This window comes from Rhinoderma darwinii, chromosome 12 (assembly GCF_050947455.1).
Source record: "Rhinoderma darwinii isolate aRhiDar2 chromosome 12, aRhiDar2.hap1, whole genome shotgun sequence".
Lineage (NCBI taxonomy): Eukaryota > Metazoa > Chordata > Amphibia > Anura > Rhinodermatidae > Rhinoderma > Rhinoderma darwinii.
In genome coordinates, this window is record NC_134698.1 from 39,861,481 (window position 1) to 39,886,963 (window position 25,483).

Sequence of the window (25,483 nt, forward strand, 5' to 3'; positions counted from 1 at the left end):
AGATTGTGAGCCCCAATGGGGACAGTAAAAAAGAGGACCTCTGTACAGTGCTGCGGAATATGTTGGCGCTATATAAGAAACTGAAATAAATATAAATAAATCATCCTCCTGAAGATACAAACCGGAAATAAAAGTCAGGAGTGGATACAGAGTTTCTATGCATGCCATGAATAAGGACACAAGACGTGTCAGAAACTCTTCCAAGTTACCGAACTACTCTTTCAAGTTTGTTTTAAATTTGTTATATCATTAATAAAATTGGAACAGTTGTTCTTTTTACCTACCTCAAGCGGTGGATTTTTTGCTCTGCTCTTTCTCCTGTTGATTGCCGCTGGTCGTGCGGGATTCCGGGCGCTGTCTGTTCACAGACACAACAAACGGTGAGCTGGAGTATCTCCTCCCCCCTCTTCCCTACTTACATCTATTGTATACTCAAAACTTGGTCGGGGCTCCTTTTGCATGAATTACTGTATCAATGCGGCGTGGCATGGAGGCGATCAGCCTGTGGCACTGCTGAGGTGTTATGGAAGCCCAGGTTGCTTTGATAACCGCCTTCAGCTCGTCTGCATTGTTGGGTCTGGTGTCTCATCTTCCTCTTGACAATACACCATAGATTCTCTATGGGGTTTAGGTCAGGCAAGTTTGCTGGCCAATCAAGCGCAGTGATATTGTGGTTATTAAACCAGGTATTGGTACTTTTGGCAGTGTGGGCAGGTGCCAAGTCCTGCTGGAAAATGAAATCAGCATCTCCATAAAGCTTGTCAGCAGAGGGAAGCATGAAGTGCTCTAAAATTTCCTACTAGACGGCTGCGTTGACTCTGGAATTAATATAACACAGTGGACCAATACTGTTGCTCAGTGGTCCAAAGTAACATTATCCTCCAAAACTAACTTCGGTCCCTGCCATTACAGCAGTGTGTCAGCCGTAAGATACAGCTTACATCCGGGGATGATGGCACTGACTCAGCTTCTGAGCCGGTGCCATCCATTTGTCATAAGTATGCGACAATTTGCGGGAAGCGCTGGCTTTCCATGACGTATACTTACGACAAATGTCAGGAAGGAGTAAAAGATGAGCTAGTTGGACCTTTTCATGTTGAAGATGGACTAAAAATTAACTCCCAAACCTACTACCAGTTTTTAGAAGACTCTTTCATCAAGCAGTGGTACAGGGAAAAGTCTGCGTCTTTAAAAAAAAAACATGATTTTTATGCACGACACTGCTCCATCACATGCATCGAAGTACTCCACTGCATGGCTAGCCAGTAAAGTTCTTAAAAATGAAAGAATAATGACATGGCCCCCTTCCTCACCTGACCTAAACCCTATTGAGAACTTGGAAGTCTTATGACTGTTATTGAAAACATGGGTGGCTATATTGGTCACTGATTTTTCTTTTTGGGAATGTCAGAAATGTTTTTGTCAATTTTGAGTTTATTTATTATTCTCACTTTAACCCCTTGCCGCATCGGTACGTCCTGTATTGCAGTGCTTTAAGGCACCGAGACGTACCAGAGCGTCCTGGCTAACAACGGTCCTGCTGTTAAAAGACAAGTTGACAGAACTGTGCCATCAACTGTTTATGACAGTTGATCGGCACAGTAAGATGGCAGAAGACCCCTGCCGGCTATCGCTGTGATTGGTCAGTCACAGCAGACTGACCAATCACAGCTCCTTGAGAACGTGTATGTGATGGAGCTGGCTCAGAAGCTGAGGGAGCGCCATCACCTCCGCTTGTCAGCTGTATATTACAGCCGACACCCCGCTGTAATGGGCAGGACTGTAGCTAGGCTCCGATCTGGCCGATTAACCCCTTAGATGCAGCGATCAAAAGCGATCGCTGCATTTAGGTGGTTAGATCGCACCCTATGGTTGCTAATGGCAACCATCGGCACCCGTGGGGATGCCAATGGTTGCTATGGCAACCGGAGGCCTAACAGTGGTTGCTTAGTACGGAAGTATATTAGGCCCTGACGGGAGGCGAAGCCTAATAGGCTTGCTGTCAGTGAATAGCTGACAGCTCTTATACACTGCACTATGTAGGTAGTGCAGTGTATTAGAATAACGATCAGGGCTTCATGCCTTCAAGTCCCATAGTGGGACTAAAAAAAGTTAACCGTTAAGTTTCACTTTAAAAAAACAATAACCGCCTTTTTTCCCATAATAAAACTCATATTATAGGACAAAATATAGAACATTAAAAAAAAGTACACATATTTGACATCACCGCATCCATAACAACCTGAACTATAAAAATATCACGCTATTTTACTCACACGGTGAATACCGTGAAAAAATAAAATAAAAAACAATTCCAGAACCGCAGTTTTTTGTGTCACTACCCCCTCCCAAAACAGAATAAAAAAAGGGATCCAAAAGTTGCATATACCCCAAAATTATACAATTAAAAACTACAGCCCCTCCCGCAAAAAACAAGCCCGCCCACAGCTTTTTTGATGAAAAAAAAAAAAAGTTCTGGCTCTTAGAATATGGCAACACAAAATGTACAGCGCGTTCCAAAAGCGGATACATTTTTTTATTTATCAGTGCGACACTGGCCACACATCTGTGTATTATTTATTTACTGCATTATTATACCCTCTTATTATGCCCTGATGTACTCCGCACATCTTACGTATACCCCCACATTATAAACTGAAATACCAGCATAACCCCAAGAACCCGCTTAACAGTTTGAGGCATTTGTCTTCAGTGGCACGAACTGGGCACAAGATATTGTGCACTAATATTGTAATGACAGGGTAGGGAGACAGACAGGTGAGCCCTAATCTACCCGCCACTCAGTCCCTGCCTACTTGCAATGACCCGTCCTAAGCGACGGGGTACAACTGGACGACGGTCCCTCCGCTCCGTAAGTGCAAAACAGACAAGGGTACACAGAAGCGAGGGAAACGGGGCAGCTGCCCACGGAGACACCGTGAGCAACAAGAGTAGTGAACGAGCCGAGTCAAACCAGGAGAGAACGAGGTACAAAACGCTGAGCAGGAGAGTGGTCAGAAAGCCAAGGTCAATAACAAGCAGATGATGAGTAGTACAAGCAGCAGCAGCAAGCCTGGAAACAAGCATAGAAGAATTACAGGCAAAGACTGTAGATAAATAGACAGTGGGCGGGAGCTAGCTCCGTCTGGCCAGGCTGTAATAGGCTCTCCCACTCCTAAGCCTGCCATCCTGAGTGGTGGAAGATGGAGTCCGTGTCACAGACATAGGAGCAGGTGCAGACTGATTGCCCACGGGCGTCGACACAGAAGCTGTGTCTGGCAAATCCTTCACAGTACCCCCCTTTTATGAGGGGCCACCGGACACTTTCTAGGTGGACGTGGTTTATTGGGGAAACTAAGGTGGAACCTCCTGAGCAATACCCCAGCGTGAACATCCCGGGCGGGTACCCAAGTCCTCTCCTCAGGCCCGTATCCCCTCCAATGGACCAGGTACTGGAGGGAGCCTTGGACCATCCTCCTGTCCACAATCTTGGCCACCTTGAATTCTACCCCCTCAGGGGTGAGAACAGGGACCGGAGGTTTCCTCGAGGGAGCCAAGGACGGGGAGCAGCGTTTAAGGAGGGAGGCATGAAAGACGTCGTGCACTCGAAAAGACGGGGGCAACTCCAGTCGGAAGGAGACAGGGTTAAGGACTTCAATGACCTTGTACGGCCCTATAAACCGGGGAGCAAACTTCTTGGACGGGACTTTAAGGTGCAAATTTTTAGAAGATAGCCACACCAGATCCCCGACCACAAACAAGGGGTTAGCAGAACGTCTTCTATCTGCCTGAGTCTTTTGTATGCTCTGGGACGCCTCTAGGTTCTTCTGAACCTGGGCCCAGACTGTGCACAGTTACTGATGAACGACATCTTCCTCTGGATTGTTGGAACTACCAGGTGAAACGGAGGAGAACCGTGGATTAAACCCAAAATTACAGAAAAAGGGGGAGACACCTGACGAGTTACTGACCCGGTTATTAAGGGAAAATTCGGCGAGGGGAATGAGACCCAATCATGTTGACAGTCAGAGATAAAACACCTTAGATATTGTTCTAGAGACTGATTAGTCCTCTCCGTTTGGCCATTAGTTTCAGGATGAAAAGCCGAGGAGAAGGACAGATCAATCTCCAACTTTTTACAGAAAGCTCTCCAAAACAATGAAACAAATTGTACCCCTCTGTCGGAAACAATATTGACAGGAACAACATGGAGACGCAGGATGTGTTTGACAAACAAGGTAGCTAATGTCTTAGCATTGGGTAGTTTCTTGAGGGGCACAAAGTGGCACATCTTACTGAAGCGGTCTACTACAACCCACACCACCGACTTGCCTTGAGATGGAGGCAAATCGGTGATAAAATCCATGGAGATATGGGTCCAAGGTCTCTGGGGAATCGGCAAAGAACATAGTTAGCCCGCTGGTCGGGACCTGGGAGTCTTGGACCTAGCACAAACCTCACAAGCGGCGACGTAGGCCTTAACGTCTTTAAGCAACCCAGGCCACCAGTAGTTTCTGGCAATGAGGTGCTTGGTACCCAGGATGCCTGGATGGCCAGATAGTGCAGAGTCATGATTTTCTCTAAGTACCCTTAGCCGGAGTTGCAGGGGAACAAACAGCTTGTTCTCAGGAAGGTTCCCGGGAGCTGAACCTTGATCAGCCGCAATTTCGGAGACTAAATCAGAATCAATAGAGGAAATGATTATACCTGGAGGCAAAATACAAGCAGGATCTACCTCCGAAGGAGGGCTGGCCATGAAGCTACGCGACAGTGCGTCAGCCTTAATATTTTTAGACCCAGCCCTATAGGTGACCAAAAAATTTAATCTGGTAAAAAATAACGCCCATCGAGCTTGTCTCGGGTTTAGCCTCCGGGCAGACTCTAAGAAAACCAGATTCTTGTGGTCGGTAAGGACCGTTACCTGGTGCCTAGCCCCCTCCAGGAAGTGGCGCCACTCTTCAAATGCCCATTTAATGGCTAAGAGTTCGCGGTTGCCAATATCATAGTTACTCTCAGTGGGCGAAAACTTCCTGGAGAAGTAGGCACAGGGACGGAGATGGGTGAGGGACCTGGTACCCTGGGACAAGACAGCACCCACTCCCACCTCGGAGGCGTCAACCTCCACGAAGAAATGGCTCTATTTGGTTGGGCTGAACCAGCACTGGGGCCGAGATAAGGCACTTCTTAAGGACCTCAAAAGCCTGGACAGCCTCAGGAGGCCAGTGGAGGAGATCAGCACCCTTGCAAGTGAGATCTGTAAGAGGCTTAGCGATGACCGAGTAGTTAGCAATAAATCTACTGTAATAATTAGCGAATCCCAGGAAGCACTGTAACACCTTCAGGGAGGCAGGTTGGACCCATTCCGCCACAGCCTGGACCTTGGCGGGGTCCATGCGGAATTCATGAGGAGTGAGGATTTGACCCAAAAATGGTATCTCTTGCACCCCAAACACACATTTTTCGGTCTTCGCAAATAGTTTGTTTTCCCGAAGGACCTGGAGCACCTTCCTGACATGCTCAATGTGGGAGGACCAGTCCTTGGAAAACACAAGTATGTCATCAAGGTACACTACAAGAAATACCTCCAGGTAGTCTCTTAAAATCTCATTTATGTGATAGGCTCTCCCACTCCTAAGCCTGCCATCCTGAGTGGTGGAAGATGGAGTCAGTCTCACAGACATAGGAGCAGGTGCAGACTGATTGCCCACGGATGTCGACACCGAAGCTGTGTCTGTCAAATCCTTTACAAATATGGCATATACCTGTGGTAAATTGCAATTTTCACTTTGCACCATCCACTGAGCGTTCATTTTTTTTTATTTTTTTTTTAATCAGTTCAATTTTATTCAATAAACTCCACATTATTACAGGTCATTGTACGTTCTCATACAGTGTATAAGCAAATTTCAACAGACCCAATTATTTACATCCAACCAAACATTCCCTTCCCCCCAACTCCCCCTTGTATCCCCCCAGCCGGTCTTCTCAGTACCACTTTTCCAATCCTCTCTCCTTCTCTTCCCCTTTTCCATTCCCCATCCTACACCTGCTCTCCGTATGTACCCCCCCGTCAGTGGCCCTATACCTGAACGTGTGACCTTAGTGTCATTAGCTCCACAGAAGCATACCCAGATTGATCAATCCACCTAGCCCATTGTTTTTCAAACTTGACCCTGGACCCCCTCTTGGAGTATATCCTATATTCCATCAGAACCTGTGAGTTAATTGCCCCTATGATTTCTTGTTTTGAGGGTGGCTCCGCATCCAGCCAGTGCCTTGCTATTCCTTTCCTAACTTGATACAGTATTTTAGCAATTGCCAACCCTGACATCCTATCCCCCACCAAATCTCCAACATACCCTAGCAGCATTACCACAGGATCCCATGGAATCTGTACCTCAAACACTCTCCCCACTAGTTCCAATATTTCCGTCCACAGAATCCCCAACCTCCCGCATGTCCAGAACATATGAAGGATGTCTGCTTTTTCCTCCGGGCACCTAGGGCACTTGGCATCCGCTCTTAATCCCATTTGTTTCAGCACCCACGGGGTCCTATACACCCTATGTATCAGAAACAACTGCGATCTTCGTTGTGCTACATTAATGGACAAAGTACATGTTGCTGCCAATACCGCCTCCCAGTGGTCTGTTGTAATAGGACCCACATCCCTCTCCCATACAGCTTTCACTGGTGCCATAGGATCCCCCAGATGTTCCACCAATAACCTGCGATAAACCAATGAAATTAATCCTTTTGACGTTACTGCTTTTGCAATATGCTCCAACACCCCCGCGGCATGTATTGTCATGTCTACACTGGCCGCTTGTGTCTGCACAGCGTGCCGAATCTGCAGATACTGATAGAACATGTGGGAGTCCAGTTGAAACTCCTCCCTCATTTGCTGAAAGGATTTGAGTATGCCTCCCTCGTACAACTGACTCAATCGTATTATGCCTCGCTGCTCCCACCCCTGCATCCCTTCCAATTTACCCAATTCCCCCAAATAAGCATTCCTCCAGAGTGGTGTATATTTAGTGCACTCTCCTATCCCCAGCAATTGCTTGCACTGCCACCACACCTTGTGTATGAGCAGCAGAGTGGGTCTGGTACTCGCCATCTGTTTATAGCTGTGCGCTTCCAGTCCTGCCAACGGGTTCTCCCCCCCCCCCCCAGATATGATAGGATGCGCGCACTGGACCCCCATGTCTCTTCCTGCTCCCACCCCCAGAAATGTTGACATTGGGCAGCTAAATAATACACCCAAGCATTGGGCACAGCCAGGCCCCCCTCCTCCTTTGGCAGCTGTAATTTCTCCAGTTTAATCCTAGGTACCCCCTTCTTCCATACTAGGTCCCTAAAAAGGTTATGCAATCTCCTGAACCAATATTTGGGGATCCATACCGGGGAGTTATGTAGGACATACAGCACCTGGGGCATAAGGATCATTTTAATCAGATTCGTCCTACCCAGAGCCGATAGCTGTAACTTATTCCACGCCTCTACTTTGGCTTTTATCGTTGTTAACAGTGGCATTACATTAAGGGACATATAATCCTGTGCTTTCGCCGTCACCCTAACCCCCAAATACTTAAACTCCGTGACCACCGGTATCTCCACCTCCTCTTCCCCAGTCTGGATAACCCCCGGGTCCATGAGCATTAGAGCCGATTTTGACCAATTAATGAGTAGTCCTGAATATTTCCCAAACCGCTTAATTAGGGCCATCACTAACGGTAGTGTGCGCTCGGTATCCGCCATGAATAACAGCATATCGTCTGCGTATAGTGCAATTCGTTCCTCCACCCCCCCATATCTCAACCCCTGAATATGTTCATGTTGTCTCACTGCACACGCCAAGGGTTCCACCGCCAACGCGAACAACAATGGAGATAATGGACATCCCTGACGCGTTCCCCGCTCCAGCGCAAACCGATCCGATAGCACCCCAATCACCCTTATCTTTGCTGTCGGGGCTACATACAACAACTTTACCCATTTTATATAATTAGGGCCAAATCCCATTTTCTCCAGAACTGACCACAAATATTTCCACTCCACGCAATCGAATGCTTTAGCCGCATCTAAGGACATAATGGCTCTCCCCCCACGATTATCCGGCAGAACTTGTAAATTCAAGAACAGCCGTCTCAGATTCACCGCCGTCGATTTGGATGGCATAAAGCCGGCCTGATCTCCATGTACCACCCCAGCCACTACTTTAGCTAGTCGAAGCGCCAATACTTTCGCCATGATTTTAATATCCGCCGTCAGTAGGGAAACTGGTCTATAAGAGCCCGGGAGCTGGGGATCCTTCCCCTCTTTAGGCAGAACGACTATAGTCGCTTCGTACATTGTTTCCGGAAGCCGCCCCCTATCAAAGCTATCTAAAAGAGTGGCCAATAACTGCGGTGCGAGCTCCTCCCCATATTCCTTAAAAACTTCCACCGGAAGACCATCCGACCCCGGCGCCTTTTCACTGGCTAGTATCCCTATAGCCGCCTGGAGTTCCTCCAGAGATATGGGCTCCTCCAATGTCCCTCTCTCCTCTCCTCCCAACCTGGGAAGTTCTATCTCCCCTATATACTCTTCCAGCTGTTGAGGTGTGTGCTCTGCCCTAGAGGCATACAAATCTGAGTAAAACTGCTGAAACACTTTCAAAATCTGTCCTGTATCCGTCTCCAACTTCCCCCCCTCCCCTTTAATAGTGTGTATGTAATTATTCTCCCTCTGAGCCTGCGCCATCCTTGCCAGTAACCGTCCAGTGGTTTCCCCCTCCTCATAATATTGGCGTTTTAAAAACATCCTTTTGTTATCTGCCCTCTCCAACTGATGCTGTTTTAACAACCGCTGCGCCTCCACCCAATGCTTCAATGTGTCTGGTGTGTTATCCATTATATGTAGCCTTTCTGTCTCCGTTACCCTTTCCAGCAGCGCTTCTCCTAATTGTCTAGACCGTGTTTTTACTGCTGAAATGTGCTGGATGAACACCCCTCTCAGCCACGCCTTCATCGCGTCCCACAGTATCTCTTGCGGTACCGTTCCCGAATTGAATTGAAAGTATTCCTTTATGAGGTCTAAAATTTGTTTATTATCTATCAACTTCAGCCAAAGGGCATTGAGTTTCCAGCACCCTTGCCCCCGCCCTGTCCTCCCCTCCGTCTCTACCTTCATTAACAAAGGAGAATGATCCGATAACGCTCTTTGCAAGTATTCTATCTGGGCTACAAATGGTACCGCTGCCGGTGAGCACAAGATTAGGTCTATCCTGGATAAAGACTGATACGTGGAAGACGCACAAGAATACTGAAAGCTATTTGGATGTTTATCCCTCCATATGTCCCGCCAACCCATTTCAGCAACAAGATGGCCAAACACTGTTAAACCTCCCCCTGTCATGCCGAATTTATCCATATTGGTATTCAATACTGCGTTAAAATCCCCCATCACTATTAACGGCACCTCCGGGTACCTAGCCAGTTCCTCCACCACTTTCTTGATACATCCGCTAGAAAATGGAGGGGGGACATACAACACCACCAACACACAATTCCAATGATACATCGTACAGTGTACCCCCACATACCGCCCCTCCACATCCTGGAAGGAGTCGTGACATATGAATGGCACTGCCCTATGTATGAGAAGACTCACCCCCCTTGAATATGTAGTATGGTAAGAATGAAAACTATGGCCTACCCAGGCCCTATGCATCATGGAGACTGAATCCCTAGTCATATGTGTCTCCTGTAATCCTATCACCCTCGACTCCTGTTTCCTAATAAAATCAAATACCGCCTGTCGTTTTCTGGCTTCCCGCAGGCCCCGTACATTCCAGGACAAACAATTAAGTGATCCCATCATCCCTCAACATATCCCAACACATCCTATCCTGTTCTCGTAATTTTACATATCCGACCGGCTGGGTCCTCTTTCCCTCCCTCCCCTCCCCCCCCTGCAACCTCCCCCTGCAACCTACCCTTTTCCAAGGGTTGGGGCGACAGAACGTATCTGCCATTACCCATAACAAGCGTCGGCAGGTCAACTCCGCCCACCGTACATTCAACAATACCATAACTCGTTATGCACTTTTCCCGCGTAACTGACCATCCCTCCCGCTGCCATTTTCTTGCAAATAAACTACCATCCCTTCAACATATCGGTACCCCTCAATGTCCATAAACACATTCCTCCTCTTCCGGTCTTCCGCGTTCACCGCAACCATGCCCTCCAACTCCAAGTCCAAACATGACCAGAAACCCTCAATGCCATATCTTGCAATTTTCTACGACACCTGGTTCAGTCCCGCAACCCCAGCCTCCTTTTGTCAGCCGGTCTGTTCCGTATCAACGCCGTCCCTCTGCCTCCGCCGGTCTCAGCTGACTTTCATGGCTATCCAACCATCTAACCGCTTCTCTCGGTGTCTCGAAAAAGGAAGTTGTGCCCAGCGCCACCACTCTCAGACGGGCAGGATACATCATTGAATATTGCACTTGTAACGCCCTTAGGCGTCTCTTTATATCCATAAACTGTGATCTTTTCCGTTGTACTTCCATAGAGAAATCCGGGAAGAAGGACACTTTCACCCCATTAAAGGAGATGTCTTGACGTTCTCTAGCTTTCCTCAGGATCTTGTCTCTATCTTTATAATGTAAAATCTTTATCAGCACCGGTCTCGGCGGCCTTCCCGGAGGGCCAGGTCTGGTCGGCACCCTGTGCGCTCTCTCCACCGCAAATAAAGGGGTCAATTCCTCTCTGCCAAATGTGTCTATCAGCCACTTTTCAAAGAAGTCATCCGGATTCGTTCCCTCCACTCTTTCCGGAACCCCCACAAGGCGAACGTTATTCCGTCTCAGCCGATTTTCCATATCGTCTGTCTTAGCCAGCAATGTCGCCACTGCCTGCGAGTGTGCCTGTACATCCTGCTTTATGTGAGGAATCGCATCCTCCATGTCTGAGACTCTCCCTTCCACGGCAGTGGTGCGTTCCGCAACTTTCTGCAAATCATTCCTGAGCAGCAAAATGTCCTCCTTCAATCCACCCATCTGGCTTGCTAAGGTATTAAGGACCATAGAATTTTGCTTCACCGCTGCCAAAATGTCCTTTAGGGAGGGTTCCTCCTTCCTTACTCCACTTTTCCCTCCAGCACCTGGCTGATCCTGCATGGCGCCACTCATCTCCTCCTCCTCCTCCTCACTTCTCATGTCCCCCGCCAAAGGAGAGTACCTGGATCCATAAGATGAGCCTCCAGCTGCCTGATCTCCAGCCGACTTTCGCTGCTGTGCAGCCGCCCCCCCTGCTCTCGGCGTGCGGGCGAACCTCTCCAGCTTCTCCACTACTTCCTGCCGGAGGCCTCTATTGCGGCCTTCCTTCTCCTCGGCGCCATCCCGGGACTCGCGGGACCCGGGACTCGCTGGCGGCGACTTCTGCTTCTTTGAGCGTGTCATTATGGCCGGGTACTCGTGCTCCTCCACCTCCAGACTCTGGTAAGACCCTGGGGAAGCTATTTTCCCCGAATTTTACGGGATATATGGACCTTATAGGATGAATACAGCAGGAGCTCCGGTCACACACGTCCTCTCACATTCACCGCTAGGCCACGCCCCCCTGAGCGTTCATTTCTAGTAAAAAAAAACAACCTGTGGGGTCAAAAAGCTCACTACAGCCCTTAAAAAATGCCTTGAGCGGAGCAGTTTCCAAAATGGGGCTCACTACTTGGGGTTTGTTTTACTATTTGACCCCAGAGCTATGTAATTGTGGGCCAATGCTGCGAAAATCACCAAAATAGGCCTCACATGCGCATTTGTTTTTTCACTCCTAAGCCCTGCCATATGTCCAGGCAAATGATAAATGCCTTGAGAGGTGTCGTTTACAAAATGGGGTCACTTTTATAGAGTTTTACACACTATCCTGGTACCTAAGGGAGCTCTGCAAATGCAACATGGTCCAGCAAAATCTACGCTTTAAAAGCCAAATGGCGCTCTTTCCATTTTCAGCTCTGCCATGTGCCCAAACAGCAGTTTAGGGTCACACATGGGGTATTGCCAGATTTGGGAAAATTGGGTAACAAATTGTGTGGTGTTTTTTTCCCTATTGCCCCCAGTGAAAATAAAAAATTGGGCGCAAAACTACGTATTTTGGGAAAAAATAATTTTTCCATTTTCTCTGCCTTATTCTAATACAATCTATGAAACACTTGTGGGATAAAAATGCTCACTACACCCCTAGATGAATGATCTGAGGGGTATAGTTTCCAAAAAGGAGTCACTTCTCGGGTTTCTACTGTACTGGTACCTCAGGGGCTCTACAAACGCGACATGGTGCCCAAAAACCAAAAATCAAGCAAAATCTGCGTGCCAAGTAGCACTCCTGCCACTCTGAGCCCTGCCGTGTTTCCAAATAGCAGTTTTTTACCATATATCGGGTATTGCCGTACTCGGGAGAAATTGTCTCCTTTATTCCTTGTGAAAATGAAAAAATGCAACATTTTAGTGGAAAGAATATAGATTTTCATTTTCACTTCCTAATTCCAATAAATTCAGCAAAGAAATGCTGAAATGGGTCAAAATGCTCACTATACCGCTAGATAAATTCCATGAGGGGTGTAGTTTCCCAAATGGGGTCACGTTTGCGGGGTTTGCAGTATTTTGGCCCCACTGGGGCTTTGCAAATGTCATATGGCGCCGCAAACCATTCCAGCAAAACTTGAGCTCCAAAAGTCAAATGGCGCTCCGTCCTTTCTAAGCCCTGACGTGTGTTCAAACAGCAGCTTATTACCACATATGGGGTATTACTGTGGTCAGAAGAGTTTGCTTTACAAAAGTTGTGGTGCTTTTTCTCCTTTATCTATTGTGAAAATGAAAACATATGAGCTAAACCTTCATTTTATTAGAAACAATTTAGATTTTTTATTTCATGGCATAATTCCAATAAATTCTGCAAAAAGCGTGTGTGGGGTCAAAATTCTAACTATTCCCCTAGAAATATTCCTTGAGGGATGTAGTTTCCAAAATGGGGTCACTTCTGGGCGGTTTCCACTGTTTTGGTTCCTCTAGGGCGCTGCAAACACAACATGGTACTGAAAACTAGTCCTGCAAAATCTGCTCTCCAAAATCCAAATGGTGCTCCTGCCATTTTGAGCCCTGCCGTGAGTCCAAACAGCAGTTGTTTACCACATATGGGGCATTGCCGTAATCGGGAGAAGATGCTTTACAAATGTTGGGGTGCTTTTTCTCATTTATTCCTTGTAAGAATTATATATTTCTAGATTTTTTTTAAAAAAAAGTAGATTTTCATTTTTACAGACTAATTCCCATAAGTTTAGTAAAAAAAAATGTTGGGGTTAAAATGCTAACTATACCCCTAGATAAATTTCTTGAGGGGTTTAGTTTCCAAAATTGGGTCACTTTTGGGAGGTTTCCACTGTTTTGGCACCACAAGACCTCTTCAAACCTGACATGGTGCCTAAAATATATTCTAAAAAAAAAGGAAGCCCAAATATCCTCTAGGTGCTTCTGAGGCCTGTGTTTCAGTCCATTAGGTCACTAGCGCCACATGTGTTATATTTCTAAAAAGGGCAGAATCTGGGCAATAAATATTGAGTTGTATTTCCCTGGAAAACTTTCTGTGTTAAAGAAAAAAATGTATTACCAATGAATTTTGGCAAAAAAAAAAATGAAAATTGTAAATTTCCCCTCTACTTTGCTTTAATTCCTGTGAAACGCCTAAAGGGTTAAGAAACTTTCTGAATGCTGTTTTGAATACTTTGAGGGTCTAGTTTTTAAAACGGGGTGATTTATGGAGACTTTCTAATATGTAAGGCCCTCAAAGCCACCTCAGAACTGAAGTGGTCCCTGATAAAATAGCCTTTTGAAATTTTCTTGAAAATGTGAGAAATTGCTGCTAAAGTTAGAAGCCTTGTAATGTCCTAGAAAAATAAAAGGACAACATAAAGTAGACATATGGGAACTGTTAACTAGTAACTATTTTGTGTGGTATTACGATCTGTTTTACAAGCAAATACATTTAAATTTAGAAAAAGACAAATTTTTGCAAAATTTTCACTGAATTTTGATGTTTTTCACAAATAAACACTGAATATATTGACCACATTTTACCACTATCATAAAGTACATTGTGTCACGAGAAAACAGTCTCAGAATCGCTTGGATACATTAAAGCATTCTAAAGTTATTACCACATAAATTGATACATCAGAAAAACTATCAATTTTGAGCAAGTTATGCACAATTTTAGATTTATTCTAATTACTTTCTTAATAGACAACTGGGCGTGTTTTTACTTTTTTACCAACTGGGCGTTGTAAAGAAGAGTGTATGACGCTGACCAATCAGCGTCTGTAATGTCCGTGGCTGCGGGCTGTCGGCTCCAATCCCCTCCTGACAGCCGCAGCCACTACGGATCCCGTAGGGTGCACGCGCAATCTCATGCCCGGTCTTAAAGGGGCAGCACGCGTACTGGACTTCTTGATGAACTTTGACCCGTGAGTACCCTGGGCTATAAGAGGGGTCCAGCCCCCTGCTTCTATGCCTGAGCGTTGTTGATGTTTCTTAGTTTGTCTATGTGATGGCCTCCTAGTGTGTTTCCTGTTCCAGTTCCTGTTTTCTGTACCTGTTCCAGTTCCTGTTCCTTGCATTCCATACCATCCTGGTCGAGCACTGTGCTGTGCCAAAGTTGTGTTGTGCTGTTTTCCATGTCTGACCTGCTTCACCTCGCCTGACGTCTACCTGCTGCCTAGTCCTAGCCGAGCTTGCCCTGCTGCAGTCTGAGCTGCCACAGGTACCTATACGAACTATAAACTTTCACCTATTGGCTAGCTGCCTTACCGCCAAGGCGGTACGGCTCAGTGGGTCCACAGACCCTTCGTGACAGTACGCTCAGGCCAAGGACCCCGCAAGAGATGCGAGCGGATATGCTGGACCTCCGTTCTCAACAGGACCAACTCCTCCAGGCGTTGAACATTCTTGCACGTCGGCAGGGGGCACAAGCTGCCGTTCCTCCTACTACACCTCCTGGCAGTGTTGATCCTCAGACTACACCTCTTGGCAGTGTTGACCCGCTTGTTTCTTTGCCACTTCCTGACCGCTATGATGGAGAAGCAAGTACCTGTAGTGGATTTTTGAATCAGTGCCAGATCCACTTCAGCCTGTATAATAGGACATTTTCGTCTGATGGCACAAGGGTCGCTTTCATCATCTCTCTCCTCACCGGCAAGGCTCTTGCATGGGCGAACCCTATCTGGGAGAGACAAGGACCAGAGACCCGTGACTTCCAAGCCTTCCTCCGGACTTTTCACATGGTGTTTGAGGAGCCTGGACGGGTCTCCTCTGCAGCGGCATCTTTGATTAACCTACGCCAAGGAGACACCTCCGTGAGTGAGTACGCCATCCACTTCCGCACGCTGGCGGGAGAGCTGTTATGGAACAATGAGGCTCTGGTGTCTGCATTCTTTCATGGACTGGCTTCTAGAATTAAGGACGAACTTGCCGGTCAGGATCTGCCGTCTACCATGGATGACCTCATCCTTCTGTCTGCCCAGATTGCTATACGGATCCGAGAACGCCTCCAAGAGGTTCGACGGGAGGAAGTCCTTCCCAGTCTGGCCCCTACTTTGCAGCAACCCCTGCTGTCCTCCGTTGTCGATCCTCCTAAGGAGTCGGTAATAATGGACCAGTGTAAGTTATCCACCCAGGAGAGACAACGCAGATGCACGTCTGGACTCTGTCTTTATTGCTGCCTCGGTGGCCATCTCGTACGCCTGTGTCCCCAAAGATTACAAAACATAGTGTTGCTCGGAGTGACAACCTTGGGTAAGAATGGACTTCCGTCTAGATTGTCCATACCTGTGACCATAGTGTCCGGCGAGAAAACGCATCAGGTCTATGTGTATCTGGACTCTGGATCCGCTGCTAATTTCATCCGTAGAGACCTGGTGGATTTTCTGCAATTACCCACCACCCCTCTGGAGAACCCATGGACAGTAGCTTCAGTGAATGGACTACCTCTGCCAGACCCAGTTATAGCTCTGACCAAGCCGCTGAAGCTCCATGTGGGAGCCCTTCACTCCGAACTTCTGCCTTTCTATGTGCTATCCAAAGCTGTTAACCCTGTGTTGCTGGGCCTACCTTGGCTCCGACTGCATGCCCCAGTCCTGGACTGGAATTCTGAGGAGGTTCTCCAGTGGGGCCCTGAGTGTCAAGGTCGTTGCCTAGTGCAGATTTGTTTTGGCTCAGCCTTCGCTGCCTCGGTCATTGGCAGGATTGCCGAGTCGTCATGCTGCATTCTCGGATGTCTTCAGCAAGAGGGAGGCTGAGACATTGCCTCCACATCGGGCATATGACTGCCCTATCGAGCTGATTCCTGGTGCATCCCTTCCCCGTGGTAGGGTATATCCTCTCTCCTTGCCAGAAACCATGTCCGCCTATGTGAAAGAGAACTTGGAGAGGGGCTTCATACGAAAGTCTTCCTCCCCAGCAGGATCCGGGTTCTTCTCTGTCAAAAAGAAAGATGGCTCTCTTCGTCGACTACCGAGGTCTCAACCAGATCACGGTGAAGAATAAATATCCGTTGACACTGATCTCTGAACTGTTTGATCGTATACGTGGTGCCCAGATTTTTTTCTGAACTAGACCTTCGTGGGGCTTACAACCTAGTCCTGATTCGACAGGGCGATGAATGGAAGACTGCATTTAACACCCGTGATGGACACTATGAGTATCTAGTAATGCCCTTCGGCCTGTGTAATGCTCCCGTGGTCTTCCAGGAGTTTGTGACTGACATTTTCCGTGACCTTCTCTATGTTTGTGTAGTAGTGTACCTTGATCACATCTTAATTTTTTTTCTCCAGATCCTATTATGACGCACCACAGACATGTCCGTCAAGTTCTGCTACGGTTAAGGGAGATTCGTCTGTACGCCAAGTTGGAGAAGTGCGTGTTTGACAAAGATGCTCTACCCTTCCTGGACTATATCGTCTCGAATCGAGGTCTCGAGATGGATCCTGAGAAGGTAAAGTCTGTTTTGGAGTGGCCACGTCCTCAAGGCTTGAGGGCCATACTGCGCTTTTTGGGATTCGCTAATTTCTACAGGCAGTTTATTCCAAACTTCTCACTGACTTCTCCCATCTCTAACCTTACTAAGAAGGGTATGAACGCCAAGATGTGGACTCCCGAGTCCGCATTCAATAGCCTGAAGAGTGCCTTCACTTCAGCCTCTATCCTCCATCATCCAGATGTCTCTCTTCAGTTCTCGTTGGAGGTGGACGCATCCTCTGTCGGTGCTGGTGCACTCCTGTTCCAGAGAGGTCCCAAGGGCAAGTCAAGGGTATGTGGATATTTTTCTAAGCTCTTCTCTTCCGCAGAACGCAACTACTCGATTGGGGATCGGGAGTTACTCGCCATCAAATTGGCCCTGGAAGAATGGAGACATCTATTAGAGGGCGCAGCTCATCTGATCCTGATTTTACAGACAACAAGAATCTGACCTACCTCCAGACGGCACAACGGCTGAACCCTCGTCAGGCCATGTGGTCACTGTTCTTTACAAACTTCCAGTTTGAGCTCCATTATCGCCCGGCCGACAAGAATGTGAGGGCCGATGCCTTGTCCAGGTCTTTTGAGACGGAAGACACCATGGAGAGTCCACAGAATATTATTGATCCGTCTTGCATTATCTCTGTCAATCCCCTGCAAGTTGGGGACATTCCTCCAGGGAGGACTTTTGTGCGCCTGGCTGATCGTGGAAGAATCCTCCGCTGGGGACACTCCTCTCTGGCAGGTCACACGGGGGTCCGTAAGACCCGGGATTTGATTGCTCGTCATTTCTGGTGGCCCACGCTGCCCAAGGATATTATGGACTTTGTTTCTTCCTGTTCTGTATGTGCAGCCAACAAGGCTGCTCACTCCAGATCTGCTGGTCTACTCCAGCCATTGCCTGTGCCCAATGCTCCCTGGCAGCATATAGCTATGGACTTTATTACGGACCTGCCTCTCTCTGCTGGATACAGTGATGTCTGGGTTGTGGACCGATTTTCGAAGATGCCCCACTTCGTTCCTCTGACCGTTCTTCCTTCTGCTCCTCAGCTGGCTAAGCTGTTGATCCAACACATCTTTTGCCTGCACGGTTTGCCGCAGCATATTGTGTCTGATCCCCCCGATCAGTGTACCTCGAAGTTCTGGAGAGCCCTCTGCGGACTCCTCGGTGTGAAATTGGACTTTTCATCAGCCTACCATCCTCATTCCATGGTCAGGTCGAGAGGATCAATCAGATCTTGGAGAACTCCCTACGCCACTTCATTTCCAAGCAGCATGATGACTGGGTGCAGTTGCTCCCATGGGCAGAATTCTCCTACAATAATCACACCAGTGAGTCCACAAGGAATACACCGTTCTTCATTGTTTACGTCCAGCACCCACGAATTCCTCTCCCGGTGCCACATGAAAAAAAAATGTTTTATTGAAATATAAAAAAAACATGTATGTGCTTTTTTTTTTTTTAACATGGGCGCCTATGGAGGGCAGACAGCAGAGACATCCATTTTTTAAACTGTTTAATGCTTCTCCTGGGAGCTTTATTCGCACATACATTATATTAATAGAAATACTGTGGTGTGAAAGCCCAATGCTGACAATGATAATAAGGCTGCATTATTACATCTTTTACCAATGTGGCTACAGCTAATGGTTTGTTGACTCCGCCTACTTGTTCTGGCCCCACCCACAACATGGGGCCACTTTATTTTCCAGGGCCACTTTAAGCTCCTAAACCGCCGTTGGCAGAGGGTGTAGACCACTGGGCGGAAACAAACATTTTTTTAATGTTTACTTAGCTTCAGCCCCCTAGTGACAGTGGCCTATACCCATGGTACTGTGTCCCCCAGTGAATTCAATGAGAAAGGGATTTTACTGGTAAGTACAAAAATCATGTTATTTCTCTTCTCGAGAAGTAAATCTAATTAATTCAAATTAAATTAAATACACGAGGCATTACCTAAAAAAACAGTGGGCTGAAGTTTTTTAACCTGGAAAACTCCTTTATTTTAGTTGTTAGTTTAGTGACTTAAAGAGGCTCTGTCACCAGATTTTGCAACCCCTATCTGCTATTGCAACAGATAGGCGCTGCAATGTAGATTACAGTAACGTTTTTATTTTTTAAAAACGAGCATTTTTGGCCAAGTTATGACCATTTTTGTAGTTATGCAAATGAGGCTTGCAAAAGTCCAAGTGGGTGTGTTTAAAAGTAAAAGTCCAAGTGGGCGTGTATTATGTGCGTACATCGGGGCGTTTTTAATACTTTTACTAGCTGGGCGTTCTGATAAGAAATATCATCCACTTCTCTTCAGAACGCCCAGCTTCTGGCAGTGCAGACACAGCCGTGTTCTCGAGAGATCACGCTGTGTCGTCACTCACAGGTCCTGCATCGTGTCAGACGAGCGAGGACACCGGCACCGGAGGCTTCAGTTGATTCTGCAGCAGCATCGGCGTTAGCAGGTAAGTCGATGTAGCTACTTACCTGCAAACGCTGATGCTGCTGCAGAATCAACTGTAGCCTCTGGTGCCGGTGTCCTCGCTCGTCTGACACGATGCAGGACCTGTGAGTGACGTCACAGCGTGATCTGGCAGAATCTGGGCGTTCTGAAGAGAAGTGGATGATACTTCTCATCAGAACGCCCAGCTAGTTAAAAGTATTAAAAACGCCCCGATGTACGCACATAATACACGCCCACTTGGACTTTTACTTTAAACACGCCTACTTGGACTTTTGCAAGCCTCATTTGCATAAATACAAAAATGGTCATAACTTGGCCAAAAATGCTCGTTTTTTAAAAATAAAAACGTTACTGTAATCTACATTGCAGCGCCTATCTGCTGCAATAGCAGATAGGGGTTGCAAAATCTGGTGACAGAGCCTCTTTAACATTTTTCTTATTAACATTTATTTTTCTTGGTGTTTTCTAATTGTGCATTTAATGTACAGTTCGTCCACAGTAATGGGATTCCTGGTGGTAGTTTGGAATATGACCCACATGCCATCTACCATATGCCCTCCGAAGGAGAGTCCGTTCCTACTCCTCTGCCACCAGCCTTTACCGTCATTAAAACTGCTGCCTCACTCTTTGGTGTTTTGTTGTCAAATATGCCGGAGTCACAAAGGTAATATTGATTTTGTCATGACTGGTCAGGTTTATACATTTCATTCATGAATTTTATTTGGTAAAATTAATAATTTAACTTGTTGTTTACAGAACTCAAATATTGGAGCAGTTAGTGGATTCTATCAAACAGACAAAGGGCTCTCGTCAGCAGAGTGTCCAGTTATCTGCCTTGTCTGCTTTGTGTTGCTTTCTCAAAGTAGGTTAATATTTTAGTATGACTTTATTGCTGTCAGAGCTGCGTTTTTCTGATACAGAGTTCCAATATCTCTGCAAAGACATTTAAATGATTAGTTTCTGGCTGCCTGCAATCACCACGTGGGGGAGCCCAGGAGCTTACTGCATGTTTTATTATTGAGCAGTGTATATATTGTATGCAGAAGCTCCTGGACTCCCTCTATTGGTGGCTACATGCAGAAGACTTTTATATTTTTAAAGGGTTGTCTAGGAGTTGAAAATCTAGCAGCAATATATGTGATAAAATTAAAAAAAAAAAAACACAACTCTCACCTGTTACAATTTTTGCTGCTCCAGTGCTGATGTTCCCGTGGTGTCCTGTCAGTTTTTACATGGCAGTAGCCATGACGTGCCATACCCAAATATTTTGCCACTGTAATCATAATCCATACTTATTGGCATCACTGCTGCAACCAGTGATTGACTGTCACATTCCAGGTTGTCCCATCATTACAAAGACCAGCTGGAGACCGTGGAATCAAGGGTAGGACATTTATTCTAACAGGTTCTCGGGGACTTTATTTTGGTATTTAACCACAGTCCATACATAAACTCCCCTCTCCCTCTGAGTCTGTGGAATCCTCCCTCCCAGTCTGTGCATTGTATGGGACACCGGTACATTGCATAGAAAGTGTGTCCTCGCTGCGCCTATGCTACATAAAGACAGTTTCTGACATATCTGCAAGGGGAAAATGCTAGTACATTGTACATAACCTCCCCCTCCCTCCCAGTTTGTGTAATGTACTAGCATTTTTCCCTTGCAGGTATGTCAGAAACTGTCTTTATGTAGCATAGGCGCAGCGAGGACACCCTTTCTATGCAATGTACGGGGGTGTCCCATACATTGCACAAACTGGGAGGGAGGGGAGGATATGTACAGACTTCAGCACTGCTTCAATGTTTAAATGCAGCGGCGCTCAGTTTAGTCGGCCCCAGAGGGAGGCTGTTTTTTTTAAAATAAAAAACATGTCATTCAAAAGCCCTCTTATTCTTCATGAATAAGTGGGCTAAATAAGAAAATACAAAATCCCAGAAAACCCCTTTTATTGTTGATCCTTCTACAATTTTTGTTCATATGGTGAAATTTACTTTCCCATGTGGAAACTTATATTTTACACAAAGACAAAATTAACAATCATATAGTCCCAAATTGGATATTCCAGTCTTATGTGACAAAAAAAACGAATAGATTTGATTAAAACATTTACCGTCTTTGCATATCTATCGTGTGTTTCACATTCAGCTCTACTTTGTTTCTACAGCACTTGGCTTCCAACCACATTAATTTAGGGCCAGAAGAAACTCGAAGACCATGTTTGTCCCTGATTGTAGGAGCACTGGAGAGCAGAAACCCATGGCTGCGCTGTGCTGCTGTGGAATGCATGGCCAGGTTGGCCCATGTAGTATCTGAACCATTATACACTTCTAGTCTAGGTCAAGCAAGCTTTGACAAGTAGGTGATTTGTGGTTATCAAAATACTATGTCAATCTACTGTCCTTTAATCTCACAAGTGAATATAATTTTTTCCTTGAATTTTCAGGTTGAAGGTAGCCAGAGATGTGGTGGCCAGAACTGGTCACTCCTTAGCCTTAGGTTCTTTGCACAGGTACCTTGGAGGAATTGGCTCTACACAACATTTAGCATCTTGTGTTGCTGTCTTGCACTCATTGTCTCAAGACACTACATCTCCTGAAGTCCAAGTGAGTTGAAAAACTATGAAGCTCAAGTTGTCATTAACTGTTCATTTGATGTCGCCAAGGAAATACAATACTTTGGCACGTTACTGTAACACAGGGGTCTCAAACTTGGCCAGGTAAATGGGCCGCACATAGAAAAAATGTGAAGTTGACGGGCCGCATTACTTTCAAATTTGATGCAATACAAAATTATTGTTAATCAATTAGTTATTTGAACTACTATAATAATACTGCATTACTATAACAATACTTCATTACTGCAACTAAACTACATTACTATAATAATACTACATTACTATAACAATACTTCATTACTATAGCAATACTACATTACTATAACAATACTTCATTACTATAGCAATACTACATTACTATAACAATACTACATTACTGCAACTAAACTACATTACTATAATAATACTACATTACTATAACAATACTTCATTACTATAGCAATACTACATTACTATAACAATACTTCATTACTATAGCAATACTACATTACTATAATAATACTGCACTACTATAACAATACTTCATTACTATAGCAATACTACATTACTATAACAATACTACATTACTTTAACAATACTTCATTACTATAATAATACTACATTACTATAACAATACTACATTACTATAATATAATACCGCTAGGTTTAAATTCAGTTTACTCCATCTGCTTATTTTAACAATCCAGTTTCTGTCGCTAAATGCAGTCTGTCGGCTCAGTTGGCAGCCACAAGAATGACAAGATTGGGCAGCCTCTGCTTAGATAGTGCCACTGTGCCCTCTTTAGATAATGCCACAGTGCCCTCTGTAGATAATAAACTAAAAGAGCGGAAACAAATCACGGCGCCACATAGTGCAAATTACCCAGGAGATTAACCCCTTCGCGCCATTTCACGTACAGTTACGTCATGGGAGATGGCCTTTTCGCGCATCTCCACGTAACTGTACGTCTTGGAGATGAAGCTGGCTCAGGAGCTGAGCCAGCGACATCACCGCCGGGTGACAGCTGTATGTTACAGCTGACACCCTGAGGTATCGGGCAGGACCGGAGCTAGCCTCCGATCCGACCGATTAACCCCTCACATGCTGCGTTCAAAAGAGATCGCAGCATGTGAGGAGTTTATAGCCATCGGCACCCCAGCAACGTGATCGCTGGGTTGCCGGTGGCTGCAAAGGCGATCGGAGGGGTAATACATACCTCCCGGTCCGCCAGTAACGGAATCCTCCTATGCCCCGTCGTCGGCGGGGCCCAGGAGGCTTCCGGTACCATCGGCAAGACGGCGCCGGCTCAGCTTCCGGCTCAGAAGCTGAGCCGGCGTCATCAGCAGTGGGTGTCCACTGTATGTTAAAGCGGACACCCCGATCTATCGGCAGGAACCGGAGCTAGCTCCGATTCCTGCCATTAACCCCTTCGATGCAGCGATTCAATGCAATCGCTGCATCAAAGTGGTTTGTATGCAATCGGCAGCCTTGCCATGCGATGGCAAGGCTGGCGACTGCTACTATGGCAACAGGATGCCTAACAATGGCTTTCTATCTGCAATTACGTTAGCCGATTAGGCCCCGCCCGGAGGCGGAGCCTGATCGGCTTGCTGTCAGTGAACAACTGACAGTTCTATTACATTGCACTACATAGGTAGTGCAATGTATTAGAACATCAAACAAACAGTTGAACCTTCAAGTCCCCTAGTGGGACTAAAGAAAAGTGTAAAAAAAAAGTGTATAAAAAGTAAAAATAAAAGTTGTAAAAAATACAATAAAAGTTTCAAATAATAACACAAAACACAATCGCCCTTTTTCCCTTATCAAGTCATTTATTATTGAAAAAAATAATAAAGCCATACATATTTGGTATCGCTGCGACCGTAACGACCTGAACTATAAAAATATTATCTTATTTATTCCGCACAGTGAACGCCGTAAAAAAAAAACTAAAAAATACTGACATAATTGCTATGTTTTGGTCACTTTGTCTTCCAAAAATTGAAATAAAAAGTGATCAAAAAGTCGCATGTACCTAAAAATGGTACCGATAAAATCTATACCTCGTCTCGCTAAAAACAAGCCCTCATACAGCTCCGTCGTCGAAAAATTTAAAAACGTTATGGCTCTCACAACTTGGCGACAAAGAAAAATCCATTCTCTTTACAAAAGTTATTTTATTGTGCAAAAAGTTGTAAAACATAAAAAAGTGCTATAAATTAGGTATTACCGGAATCAGACTGACCCGCAGAATAAAGCTAACATGTCATTTATAACGCATGGTGAACGCTGTATGAAAAAAACTAAAAAAATATGCCAGAATTGCTGTTTTTTGGTCACCTTGCCTCCCAAAAAAAAAGGATAACAAGTGATCAAAAAGTTGCATGTACCCCAAAATGGTACCAATAAAAACTACAGCTCGTCCCACAACAAACCAGCCCTCATACCACTACGTCTATGAAAAAATAAAATTAGTCAAGGCACCAAAAAAGCCAGGAAATAAAAATATGCAGTTGTGCCGGCCCGAGGGGAACGTTTCTTCTGTTTCAAGTGGCAAATTATCAAGGCCCCTAAAATTAGGGAACCAGGAAGGGGAGGGCCCAAACATATCTGCTAGAAGCGATGGTGCCCGTATTATACCAGGACAACACTTTCCCAGCAAAATTCCCCAAACTTCAAAGGTGCCGAGTGTGGACCAAAAGGGGAATAAGTAAAGACCATTTATCAGTGCGACATCGGCCTGTGCAGAAAGGATTGCTTCACAGCATAACACACATCTATGGATTATTTTATTGTTTTTTTTTACCCCACTATACCACCTGACTATGCCCCTTATATACTCCGCCCGCCTTACATGTAGCCCCACATTATAAACGGAAACACTAGTAAGACTCAAAACAAAACTACTACAAGCAAAATCCACGCTCCAAAAGCCAAATGGCGCTACCTCCCTTCTGAACCCTACAGTGTGCCCAAACAGCAGTTTACTTCCACATATATGGCATCGCCATACCCGGGAGAACCCTTTTAACAATTTTTGGGGTGTGTGTCCCAAGTGGCACAAGTTGGGCGCCACATATTGGCATATCTTTTTTTTTAAATCAAACCAGTTTTTATTGATAATACAACATATATCATACATCTCATGTACATTAACTTGGTTCCAACCGTCAATACATTTTCAGTTTTGTACAACATATACAGTTATATGTATCATAACTCCCACTTCCCTCCATCCCAACTCACCCCCCCCCCCGCAGTACCTCTTCCTTTCCCTGACTCATATAACCATTCTCTCTCCTGCCTCCTACTGATATATCCATACTTGCCTCCTGATCATTCCACCTTAAGGTGTATTCTACCTCCCTGTAGTGCCATAATTGT

General features: G+C 45.8%; 1 protein-coding gene across 3 annotated transcripts in view; it reads left to right on the forward strand.

Moving 5' to 3' along the window:
- The window catches only part of HEATR5A (HEAT repeat containing 5A), a 191,630-nt gene that overhangs the window by 40,871 nt on the left and 125,276 nt on the right, over positions 1 to 25,483 (forward strand). For all 3 annotated transcript variants that reach the window (XM_075844387.1, XM_075844388.1, XM_075844389.1), the window contains exons 15-18: positions 19,996 to 20,171; positions 20,264 to 20,369; positions 21,670 to 21,860; positions 21,949 to 22,108. In XM_075844387.1, coding sequence (XP_075700502.1) covers positions 19,996 to 20,171; positions 20,264 to 20,369; positions 21,670 to 21,860; positions 21,949 to 22,108 — 633 coding nt within the window. The remainder of the gene's footprint in view (positions 1 to 19,995; positions 20,172 to 20,263; positions 20,370 to 21,669; positions 21,861 to 21,948; positions 22,109 to 25,483) is intronic.